The sequence below is a fragment of the Lycium barbarum genome, chromosome 11, assembly GCF_019175385.1.
Source record: "Lycium barbarum isolate Lr01 chromosome 11, ASM1917538v2, whole genome shotgun sequence".
Taxonomy (NCBI): domain Eukaryota; kingdom Viridiplantae; phylum Streptophyta; class Magnoliopsida; order Solanales; family Solanaceae; genus Lycium; species Lycium barbarum.
This window is the reverse complement of record NC_083347.1, coordinates 25,081,176-25,093,885: the sequence shown is the minus strand read 5'-3', so window position 1 is coordinate 25,093,885 and position 12,710 is coordinate 25,081,176. Positions and strand designations below refer to the sequence as shown.

General features: G+C 36.8%; 1 protein-coding gene across 1 annotated transcript; it reads left to right on the top strand.

Moving 5' to 3' along the window:
- Window positions 1-5,690: 5,690 nt before the first annotated feature.
- Window positions 5,691-10,888, top strand: LOC132616467 (pentatricopeptide repeat-containing protein At5g61990, mitochondrial-like). Its single transcript, XM_060330877.1, has 2 exons — window positions 5,691-9,315; window positions 10,302-10,888. Exon 1 carries the CDS (start codon window positions 6,336-6,338, stop codon window positions 9,135-9,137), a length of 2,802 nt encoding a protein of 933 aa, XP_060186860.1. The 5' UTR covers window positions 5,691-6,335; the 3' UTR covers window positions 9,138-9,315; window positions 10,302-10,888.
- Window positions 10,889-12,710: the final 1,822 nt, after the last annotated feature.

Sequence of the window (12,710 nt, the reverse complement as noted above, 5' to 3'; positions counted from 1 at the left end):
ATTCAAGGACATTAATTGATGAATGTTTTTAAGGTTTTTTTCTTTCTTTGATGATTGTATTTTAAAATGTTTGGGTTTATTATTAACGAGCAAGTTTAAGTATTTTCATATTGTTATGAATGATGCAATTTAATTATTTTGAGATTGGTATGAATGCTGCAATTTTGACTAAAAAATAGTACACTTAAATCTAAATCCTAAATTATAAAGAACTTAAAGCTAATGACACCAAGTCTTCAAACAAAAATGGAGTTCGAGCACTTTTCAACCATTAAAACAACAATCCGAAGTTTTGTTTATCCTTGATGTATTGAGCCTACCTTATTAATCGCACAAAAATAAGTAGGGTTCTATATAAAATATTGAAGTTTCGGGGTTCCCAAGCATGATTAATCTATGGTCAAAGTACGTTAAAAAGTGCAAAGAAAGATGGGTTAACCAAAAGAAAAAAAAGGGGCCCTTTGGCACAGTAATTTACTGCGCTAAAGATAGTTTTGTCATCTTTTTTTTTTGGTTAGGGTATTTTGGTTCAAAAACACTTTTTTTGAGTCATTTTGGTTCCGGACTCCTCCATCCCCTCCCCACCACTTCCTACCCCATCTCCACTCTTATGTGATGGGTTCACACAGACCCATCAGAATTTCAACGAGAAAAAACCATTCCATCTAAAATTGCCTGAAATAAGATGATAAATAGTAAAGCCATTGAAGGTTAATCGCATCATCGTATTCTTTTTGTGTCAGACATAATATATGGGTTTTTTCATGGTATTCACCTTCAATGGCAACCCTTTATCTCTTCATTAAAAAAACAGGTGGGAGCGATGGAAACTTCGGATTCCGACGAAAGCCATCAAAATTAAAACTGTGTTTATCCTAAAAATAACAGAGAGCAGTAGGAGATTTATGGAAGAAAGGCGTTTAATCTTTAAAAGCATCGATGGTTTGATGAAGAAAAAAGTTATATCAAAAAGCCTGTGTTTGAGCTTTTGGGTCTGAATAATTTTAAGACTGCTTCCCCGATCTGAGCAAATCAGACGTATTCAGACCCAATAAGTGATAGATTTAAAAAAAAAAAAAAATGCACTTAATGGATTGAGATCTGAATGATTCAGATTCAGACCTCCATTAAATGTAAGCAAATGAGTGTATTGATAATTACTTGACTAAAAACTAATGGAGGGGAGATGCTCCCTTTTATGTAGCTAGGTGCTTAAATTAAATTTTAGAAATGAATCTTAAATTACATTATTGAATATTATAGAAAAGTTGTAAATATTTAATCTTTATATTTATGCCTAGATATATTTCATGAAGCTTGATTTCATCTTTCTTTAATATTCTTGGTATAACGTGAATTATGAGTTAAAAGTTGAAAAATGTAAAATTAGTAGTGTCACGACCCAACCCTCCATGACTGACACCCATACTAACTCCTAGTGGGCAACCAATACATAAGTCATCTATTCATTGAAGTCCGTTTTTATATTAACCAAATTAGTCAGTTATTACTTATTCAAGCATAAGATAATCAAAATAAGTCATGCCATAAAAATACTGAAGTAAATGTGGAAGTCCTAACTATTACAATTTCCCAAAATCCAAAAGTCATCATCAAGGACTCTAATTTAAAACATGTCTAAGGAATGAAATCTGTCTAACAAATAACCATAATGTCCAGAATAGGAAATAGACATCATAAAAGAAAGATCTTTGGGCGGCCTGGCATGGATAGAAGCTCACCCTAAATCGGTCAGCAACGTCCTCAACGTTAGATGTAAGGGCTGGTGGCAATCTCTGTATTACAATCTGCACTCAAAAGAATGCAGCAAGGTAGTATCAGGACAAACACTATGTACCGGTAGATATCATAGTACGACTAAGATTAGTATCATGCATATCTCACAAAATCATAGAATAAACAAGCCAGCCAACAGACATGAAATAAATAAACCATGACAAGTCAACCAATCAAGTCACCCAAAATATCAAGAACTCAGTCAACAGAAAACCACAAAACGGGAATAAGTCTACCACAAATACCATAATCACTGTACACACATGCTAACTGATGTCATTGTTCAGTAGTCATGACTCGAGCATAAATCTCCGCTCCAGAAAGAACCTCGAACACGGGCCACATCAATGTCTCTCTCGTTTCCGGAACGAATCTCGGATCACGAGCCCATAGTCTAGGTCACAATTGTGCCTTTTCATATACCCCCGCATAACATTATTTCTTGCTCTCTTATTATCAATGCTCAAATCATCATATCTTATCACAATTTCACCGAGAAGATCATATTAACTTCTCATCACAACACATCAACTGTAAATTCAACACACATGAATAGTGGCATGAAGCCTACACAGTCACTCAATCAATTGCACATAGGAGTTCAACCACACAATATCATGCATGAAGACTAGACATGCTTTCTCCTAATGAATTCACAACACATACAATCAACTAATCAAAGTTTAACTTAAGTAGACCGTAACCTACTTCAACGTAGAGCTGGAACAACTCGAGTAACTCTACTATAGCTTTTCCCTCCCGTAAAGCCCGGAACGCTCAAAGTTTAGCAATTAGAATGCTCAATGAGTCACAATGATTCTAGTCACAAAATCAATACAAAACACCCTTCCCTTAGCCCCATTCCAATGGGTGAATGATTTCTAGGTGCAAAACAACCTAACAATGGCCTTTGTAACCACTAACAATCAATTTACAACCATGTATGATCAACACATCACTTACAAGCAGTTTCCATGGTCAAGCTACCATTTTTATGGAACCCTAGGTCTCAATTTACTTAGTTTATGGCTCTAAAAAGTTCAATTCATGATTAATAAGAGTTAACCGAAGCTGTTAGATGATAAAAAAGTAATAACCACCATAACCCATCAAGTATAGAAGGTTTATTAATTCTAGGGTTACTATTAATAATTACACCATTGAAAACCCATAAAAGGGATGATAATCATGAAGATGATACAAAATGAGTGGAAGGGATGAATGAGACTTACCTCTCAAGAGTATTCTTGCCCTAGCTTGGAATTTCACCCTAGGTGCTTGTGGGGAACTGTGTTGGAGTATTATGAATAAAGAATGTGGGACTAAGTGTTTAAAACACGACATTTTGCTCCCCGTCGACCGTTGCGGCGGTCAATTTATCGCTGCAGCGGTCGCGCTATAGCGGGCACTAAGAGAAACCCGACTACCGCTATGGCAGCCCATGTCCCGCTATAGCGACACTGCCACAGTGGGACATGGCCCGTCACAGCGGACACATGATTATTGGCCGACCGCTGTAGCGGTACAAGCCTCGCAGCAGCGGTCCAATTTGGGAAGTAAGCTCGACTTTTGCCCAGTTTTCCACTCTATCACCCAACATTTCATCCAAGGCCTCACAAACACAAACAAAACATGCACACATACATACAAACGTCATACGAATTCACTTGTGGCCTCGGAATTCCCAACGAAGCTCTAATTTTCTACGTCACCCCCCGAAAGACTCAACAAAATTCAACAACAATCACAAACAAGTCAGGTTTTCAGTTCTTAGACTTATAAAATCGAGTTTCTATTAGCTCGTTCTACCATTGGGAAAGTTCCATTTGGTAGGGTGATCCTACATTTTCCATAACGACCGGGAGGGTCGTTACAAGTAGTACATGTTGGTGATAACTTGGTGTTCTTTTGCTACTTAAATTATTTTAATTGTGACAATTTGGTATCCAAGTACTTTTTTATAGGTTAAAGTTCGTGATTTTATGGGGTTAATTTTGCAGAAAGCATTCAACTTGTAGTATAATTGCAGTAAAATTATCAAACTTATTTTATTAATTGTAAAATCACTAAACTTTCACTTCATTGTTCAAAGTCATTCTTGCCATTTCAAGCCAACATCGGAAATTACAATCATTTTAGTAAAAATATATGTATTATTTTCAAATAAAAAGTTCCTGATGTAGGCTATGCGTCAACGAAACAATATATGAGGGACCTGGTTATCCACCAGTTCCCTAAAACAGTGCAGAAGTAAATACACTGAGCAAGGGATTAAAAACCACGACCGACCTCGTAGGATTTCCAACTTCACTACACTGAGCAACTTCAGATTACAACTCTTGCAACCTAGGAATTAACACAGTTAATCTCTCAACCCTTACAATACCCCTATTGTAAGCAACTCATGACCAACGCTTAGTCAAAGACACTCTAATACACCTAGACTAACTCTAGCCTAGTATACCACTTAAAAGATTGTGAAGATAAACTTCCTACAAGCAACCTTTGAGAATTCAAAATACCTACAACAACTTCTTAAAAGAGAAAAATAAGTTTACAGTTTAAAGATCAAATAAAAAAAGACTCACAACAACCTACAACACATAGATATAATCTGGTGTCTGGATCAGGTCCTTCGGCTTGTAAGTAGCTTTGTTCTTGAGAGTACTTGAGAACTAGTGGAGGCAAGGTTTACATAAGAGAGTTTTAGGTTTTCAAGTGATACCTAATATGTTGGAACATGTTGTATACATATTGGGGAACATGTGGGTATGATGAAGACCACTCATCTATGTTTGACTTAAGGCATGGGCCGTAGCACTGCTGTAGTTGTGCAGTAGGCAGTGCAACTTTACAGCTGTTACTACTGGCTGTACGACGCACAGAGAGAAGATCTCAAACCAAGTCTCTCTCTGTTTCTCCAGCAGTTTGACAATTATCAAAACATAGAATGCACCTAGTCCTCAGTTCCATGACTCAAAATAAATTATCCATATCTAAAATCCGACCCATGAGATTAACACAACACTAGAGATGTTATTGCTGCTAGGGTAGGTTTATTTCCTATCTTAAAGCCGGAAAAATGATCTCTAATTGGTATACTTATCACTTAATCCGAGTCAGGATATAGAAACCCAGATCCCAACTCTCAGTCCGTACCAGTTGTTAATGAGTGCTAAAATAGGTAGTTATTGGGAGAGCGTTTGCATGCTAAAGGAGTTCCTACCATATCTGTTTTCTTTAAGAGAGAACAAAGATACCATGGAAAGGTCAGAGCAGTTATTGATTCAGTGAGAGAAGCAGACATATTTACACCATTTATGTAACAACAGGGTATATATGCACCACTTTTTTAACGAGGGGTACATATGCTCTAAATCGTAAAGTTGAGGAGTATATTTCTATCGGATCTACCAATATCGATAGGTTGATTGTTTCTCTCCTATATCTAGTTCTTCTGGAACAATTAGGAGATTATATAGAACAAATACGAAGTTTTGCTTTTGAAGGCAACTTTTTTTGTCCCGCTTGTAGGTCAAGTAGTCACTTATTAGATACTGCTTAAGGGGTCGGAATTGCCATTATAACTTGCTTTTAAAGTCCGAATGTAATTGGTATTCTTTCAGACTATTGTGTGTGTGAGAGTATACCTAAGTTAGTGGAATGTTTGGATAAAGTCGAATTCAAGATTTAAATTTTATGAATTTAATCGTTAAGGTATTTAGCATTAAATGTATTTTACTTCAAAATTATTGGTTCTTACCTATTATTTGTTCCAATTTTTGTTGATTTTCATGCATAATTTTTTGTTTTGTTTTTTGGATACCTCATGCATAACTTTCACGAAGGTTAGCACGGTTCATGATATCAGCCCAAGTGTTTGTCAATTCCAATTTATCAAATTTTAATCAAATTTAATTCAGATAGGAATCAAAAAGGTTGTATGTACATCAAGTGTGACACTGATGAATATTCAGTAGGCATTGTCATAAAGCAAGTTTAGCAGCAAAAGCAGAAGCAGAATGGCCGCTACAACATAGTTTCAACTTGAAGGATTCTTCATTTGGTTTTTTGATTCCATAAGCACCTGGTGAGAGCGTTGAGGTGACTTGAAATGGAATCAATCCAAGGTTGGAGCAGAAGCAGCAGCATGTTATTTTTGCTTTTGTTTTAGCATTTTTTGCTGCTAATCATATTGTCGGCACTTTTGGCCAATTTTCTTCGTACATACTATTTTGATTAATAAATTGATGCTGGTTGGTTTGATTTAAAAAAAGAAAAGAAAAAAAAAAGACAAATTGAAACAGAGGGGGAGTATAAAAACCAAAAATACCAATGGAAACTTTTTAACAGATGATCCACCTAGGAAATTTCGAATTGCAATTCTAGGGTTCACTAACACTTCACTTCTCCCTCAGTTCATGCCAAGTTAAGTGTTGTTTTGCTGCATTCTGTTTTTAGCTGAAAAATGAAAAACAAAGTATAAAAAACCCATCCTCAAAATCATCCATAGCCACTGCAAAATTCCAAAAACAAAAATGTGGAGAATTTTGCGTGGAAGAATCAGTAGATGTATTGAACAAACTAGTAGTAGTACATTTCACAGACATTATTGCAATTCTCAGCTTCCCCAGAATAACCAAATCTTGGTCCAAGAAATCACCCAAATTCTCAAAAACAAGAAGTGGAAAAAACTCATTAAATCCGCAAACCTAAAAAAGAAGCTAAATCCAGATGTAATTGGCTCTGTTCTTCACCAGAATGAATCGAGTAATCTTGAACGCCTTCTCAGTTTCTTCCAATGGTCCAAACACAAAGTTGGTATTCATCAAGATTTGAATATTCACTCATTTCTAGCTGTTCTTTTATGTAGTAACAGTTTGTATAGTCGTACTAGTAGCGTTCTTGAAAATGTGATTAAATTTGGTTTGCCCCCTTTAGATGTTTTGAAATCTATTGATGGTTGTTGTAAAGAATCAAGAAAATCTGATCTTGTGATATTTGGGTTGTTGATGGATAAGTATAGGGAGAAGGGGTACTTGTTTGAAGCTGCTAGTGTTGTTTTTGCTCATAATAATAAAGATCTTGATTGTACGCCTAGCTTGTTTTATTGTAATCGTTTATTGACGGATCTGTTGAAAGCTGGTAACTTTAAATTGTTTTGGCGAGTCTGTAATGCAATGCGCGAAGCAAATGTTACATTTGATACCTGTACGTATACCAGTATGGTGAATGCTCATTGTAGGGAGGGGAACGTTAGTGATGCCAAGAAAGTGTTTTCTGAGATTGAAGAGAAGGGCCATTGTCCAAATATGATTACGTACAATTATTTGATGAAGGGTTTGTTTAGAGCTGGTCATGCGGATGAGGCAATTGAGCTTAAAAAGAGCATGTTTGCCAAGCCATTAGCCCCTAAGCTATACATTTATACCACAATTGTTAATGGGCTTCGTGCTGCGAATAGATTTAGAGAGGCTATAATGGTATTAGCTGAGATGACTGAGATGGGAGTGAAGCCCGATGCAGTTGTTTATGAAGCTTTACTTGATTGTTACTTGAAACACGATGATGTGGATAAGGTTTCTAAAAAGAAGGATACAAAGGATGCTAAAGGCATTGATGTAGCCCTGTGCAGTACACTTCTTCATGGGCTCTGTGAGTGTGGTAAGATGGAGAAGGCGCATGAACTTGTGGATGAGATGACTAGAGAAGGCATCGAGCCTGATTTGAGAACTTATACCTTGTTGATTGAGGGACATTGTCAAGTGGGTAATGTCGATACTGCTTTGGAGCTTCTTGAAGAAATGAAGAAGAAAAGTCTGGCCCCTGTTGAGTCAACCTATTGTTTGATAACTGATTGTCTCTTCCGCAATAAGTATTTGGATTCAGCTATGTCTTCTCTGCAAGACTTAATAACAAAGAATGGGAAGCGAAATGCTCATGCCTGGAGGATTTTGTTGATGAATTACTTTCGTAAAGGCCACTTACAACAGGTGAGGAAGATTTTGGAGGCGATGCATGAGCAGAGGATTATACCAGCTACTCTCCAATACAATATTGTTATGAAGGACCTCTGCAAAGCGCTGAAGATGGGAGCTGCTCAAAGTTGCTTGGTTGAAATGCTGCATAGAGGCCTAAAACCTGACCAGGATACCTATGAAGCCTTCATTATTGGATACTGTGGAAAAGGGAAGTTGCAAAACGCAGATAGATACTTATTTGAGATGCTGCATCATGGGTTTAAGCCAAACAAAGCAATTTTTAGTGCTTTGATCAGTGCGAACTGCAAAAGTGGTAAGGTAAGTGAAGCCTTTGGGGTATTTAGAAGGATGCTTGCTTTGGGGGTTTTGGAAGTGCGTGATGCCTATCTTGTCCTCCTTCGTGCTCTCTTGGTGAACAAAAAAATACTAGAAGCAGCTGAAGTCATTTCAGAACTTCATGGTAAGAATCTGGTTGCTGATGTTTCCTCATATGATGTTCTCATTTGTTATTTTGTTAAACACTCTGAGATTGAAAAGGCCTTTTCCCTTTATGAGGAATCACAAAACAGAGGTATCCGTCCCAACTTACACGCTCGCAATCACTTGATTGCTGGGCTGTTTAGAGCAGGTCAAACCGAGAGAGCTAAAACGATATTCGATATCATCTTAAAAGAAGGTCCAAGACCAAATAAAGCTACATATACCGCAATGATATCTGGTTTTGCCGAAGTAGGACAGTTGTCTGAGGCATTTGGCTTGTTTGACTCCATGACACTTAGGGGGCTGTCTCCAAATAAGATCATTTATAATGCTCTTTTTGATGGATGCTGTAAGACTGGAAACTTGCAGAAAGGTCAGGACTTGCTTCAGGAAATGGTGCAAATGGGAATAGCTTCTACTAAAGCTTTCAACACACTGATTGAGGGATTCCTGAAAGATGGAATTGTGCCGGAAACTAAGCAGTTGCTAAAAAAGATGATAGAGGGATGTGTTGAACTTGATCAGGACACGTATACGATGCTCATTGAAGCTTTATGCTTGAATGGGAAGTATGGTAAAGCATTGGAACTTCTTCTTGAGATGGGGGAGAAAGGGTTTGGGCTCAATCATTCGACTTGTAGGGCTATAGCTCATAGTTTTTCACTGAAAGGTAATACTGATACAGACGAAGTATGCCTGGTAATCAAGGCTATGACAAGATTTTGTTGGATATCAGACTCCACTACTTTCTCTGATTTACTTAAGGATAGTGAAGTAGGTTCTTTAATGACCGATGATTCCTCAGAGGAACTTGCTGAGAGAAACCAAAATACTGCTTCTTCGGAGGATGCAGAAAATGTTTTGAAGCAAGTGGGTTGAAAGTTGTGCTTCACGAGGGCTTGTCACTAATGATGAACACAACTACTTATTGGAAAGTGGAAGATAGCAAGAGCTTTCAGCAGGGGCATAGCTACAGAAGAATCATTTCAGTTCAGAGGCTTCTCGGCTAAATTGGATGGCAGCTTTGAGTTCATTAACATGTTGATCACTTCAAGAGGTAATTGAACCAGTCTTGTTCGTACGCTGATGGTTTTAGAATAAGAGCTTTTTAACCATTACTGTATTGTCAGCATTCCTTTAGCTCAGACAAGAAAGATATTTTTTATCCCACTCGAGTCAAAGAGAGTTCGCTAAGCCCTTAAAAAGGAGTTTCATAACAAAAAAGGAAAGTGAGAATAGATCTAACTTAGTATTATGTTTTTTTAATCTTCCTGAAGTTCATAAAAGAAAGAAAGAAGGCTCCTTAACCATTAGCAAGTTCTTGTTGCAATATATGTGCATTAGTGCAAAGTGGTTCAACTTGATGATTGTTGCTCATATAATTGACAAGGCATTCTTAAAGGCTCATAGATATTTGATCAAGTTGTTTTTCCATTTTCCCCAAAACCCAACAAAATCTTTATTCTATAAAATTCAAATAAAACTAAACCTACTTATAATAGTTTCCAATTTTATTTTTATTTAGTATTTTTCTCAAAAGATTTCACTTTATCTACAAATTATCTACACATGCAGTATGGATGTAACTATAAATTGTTCTCATTATTTTTTGGGATACGATATAGAAGCACCCTTAAACTATGGTGAAATTGCCAATTGGACACGTATATTTTTGTTGTCAGTCTTTAAATTAAAATTTTCATGCAAAACACTAGAGGTGCTGTATAGGTGCAAAGGATGATATTATTAGCAGTTGATACGTTATTCAGGAATATTAGGATTTCCGCAAATTTTAAGCTTCTTTTTTGGAGGAAAAAAAAAAAAGAAAAAAAAGAAAAGAAAAAGGGCACTAGTTTAAGGTTTCCTTTTAAATACATTTTTGATTTTTTTTCCTGACATTTATTGATGTCAATGGACCCCTTGTATCAAGAAAATTGGAATTCCCACTTCTACTCTCCAACCGTGTTAAATTGGAGCCTATTATATTAAAAATCTTGCTGAACCTAAATAAGTTTTTATACTTTGGCTGCAACTACATGGTAGGTTGAGGACCAGAGATCTTCTCATTATATGGGGAATCCCTGTTACTGCCAATTGTATCTTTTGCTTAAGCGTTCCGGAGACTGCTGCTCATCTTTATTTTGAGTGTTCTTACACTCATACTATCCGGAGGAAAGTGCTTGAATGGCAGAACTGGAAGAGGACAATTTTGAACTGGGAGGCTGAATGGCCATGGGTTAAACAAATGCAAGCAGCAAGAATGCTAGGGAAACTGTGCTCAAGGCTAGTTTTGCCGCTGTGGTTTATGATATTTAGACAGAAAGAAATGCTCGATTCTTTCAACAAAAGGAAAAACCTCTGGAAATTTTGCTCCACCAACTCAAACTGGCACTATGTGGATAGGTTAGGAGTGACTATAGACTGATGTCCTATATTGCTAATTTCTTGTAGTTTGGTTTTGTGATTTCCTCCTTTGGAGCTAGAGGTTAGCTTAGTCTGTTTGGTTTTGATTTTGAAAAGGGAGGAATAGGATTTTCTCTCCCTTGGCTTTGTATTTTCCTGCACTGGGTGATTAATAAAGTCTCTTTTAATTGCCAAAAATAATAATAATGTAATTTTAGCCGAATCAATTTGATCTAAAATAAATGTCCCTTCAGGAAATGAAGAAGGCATTAAAAACTTGATTTCCATTTATTATACTAAAAATATTTTTTTTTACTTTCCCACTTTATCAAATCACAGGAGAATTAATTGTTTTTTTCTCCAAAATTTACCCTTATCATTAAGTAACCATTTACCAAACTTATTGGAGTACCAATAGTCAAATTCAGATTTTTGAAACATAGTAATAACTATTAGCAAGGATAAATTTAGTAAAATGAAAACATATTAATGTTTTGTTAAGGTGGTGCAAAATGTGTACCGGATAAGTAAAAGAGAACGGACGAAGTACTTTTTTTTTTTGCTGGGTTGTTTAGAGCAGGTCAAACCGAGAGAGCTAAAATGATATTCAATATCATCTTAAAAGAAGGTTTGACACCAAACAGAGCGACGTACACAGCCATGATATCTGGTTTAGCTAAAGGAGGTCATTTGTCTCAGGCAATTGGCTTGTTTGACTCTGTGATACTTAGGGGGCTTTCTCCGCCTAGGATCATATATGATGATCTTTTTAATGGATGCTGTAAGACTGGGAACCTGCAGAAAGCTTAGGACTTGCTTCAAGAAATGTTGCAATTGGGAATAGCATCTACTAAAGCTTTTAACAGATTGATTGAAAGATTCTTGAAGAACGGAGATGTGGTAGAAGCTAAGCAGTTGCTGAAAAAGACGATAGAGGGAAGCGTTGAACTTGATCAGGACATGTATGAGACACTCGCTGAGCAGCTATGCTGGGTTGGACTAATGGAGGAAGGAGAAGTGCTGTTATCAGAATTGCTGGAATGGCATCTTGTGCCTAGGGATGCAACTTACAGTAGAATTTTTTATGGCTATCAGATGATAGGTAGGATACCAAGACATTGTGCCTTATTCCGAGAAATGGTGAGAGAGGGTATCCATCCCGAAAGTGGCACTCTTTATATTGTGCTGGATGATTTCTCTAAGGAAGTGAAATTAATTGAAGCATTCATGTTACTTAAGTGTAAGCACCTGTGAGTCACCGATTGAAGCTTTATGCTTGGATGGGAAGTATGATAAAGCATTTCGAATTTGATCTTGAGAAGGGGGATAAAGGGTTTGTGCTCAATCATTCAACTTGTACTGCTATAGGTCGTAGTTTTTCACTGAAAAGTAAAAAAAAGTAGAGACTACGTATGCCTGGTAATCAAGGCTATGTCAAGATTTGGTTGGATTTCAGACTCCACTACTTTTACTTATTTAATAAAGTAGGTTTGTTAATGACTGATGATGATCAAAATGATTCATCGGGGGAGCCTGCTGTGAGAAACCAAAATGCTGCTTCTATGGAGGATGGAGAAAATGTGTTGAAGGAAGTGGGTTGAATGTTGTGCTTCATAAGGGCTTGTCACTAGCGATGAACACAGCTACGTGTTGGAAAGTGGAAGACAACCAGAGATTTCAGCAGGGGCATAGCTACACTAGAACCATTTCAATTTGGATGGCAGCTTCGAACACAACATTTTGATCACTTCATTGAGGTAATTGAACCAGCCTTGAAGAGTATTTTCATAACAAAAAAGGAAGGTGAAAGAATAGATGTAACTCGCTATTATGTTTTCTTACTCTTCCTGAAGTTTAAAAAATGGTTCCTCAACCATAGCAAGTTCTTGTTGCAATGTCTGTGCATTAGTGCATGGTGGTTCAACTTGTTGGTTGTCGTTCATATAATTCACAAGGTATTTCTTGAAGGCTCATAGATGTTTGATCAAATTGTTTTCCCATTTTCCCCAAAACCCAACGAATATTTTTGTTCTATAAATCAAATGAAAC

Excerpts from the sequence above, each read along its gene's own strand:
- LOC132616467 (XM_060330877.1), top strand. The coding sequence starts at position 6,336 with ATGTGGAGAATTTTGCGTGGAAGAATCAGTAGATGTATTGAACAAACT.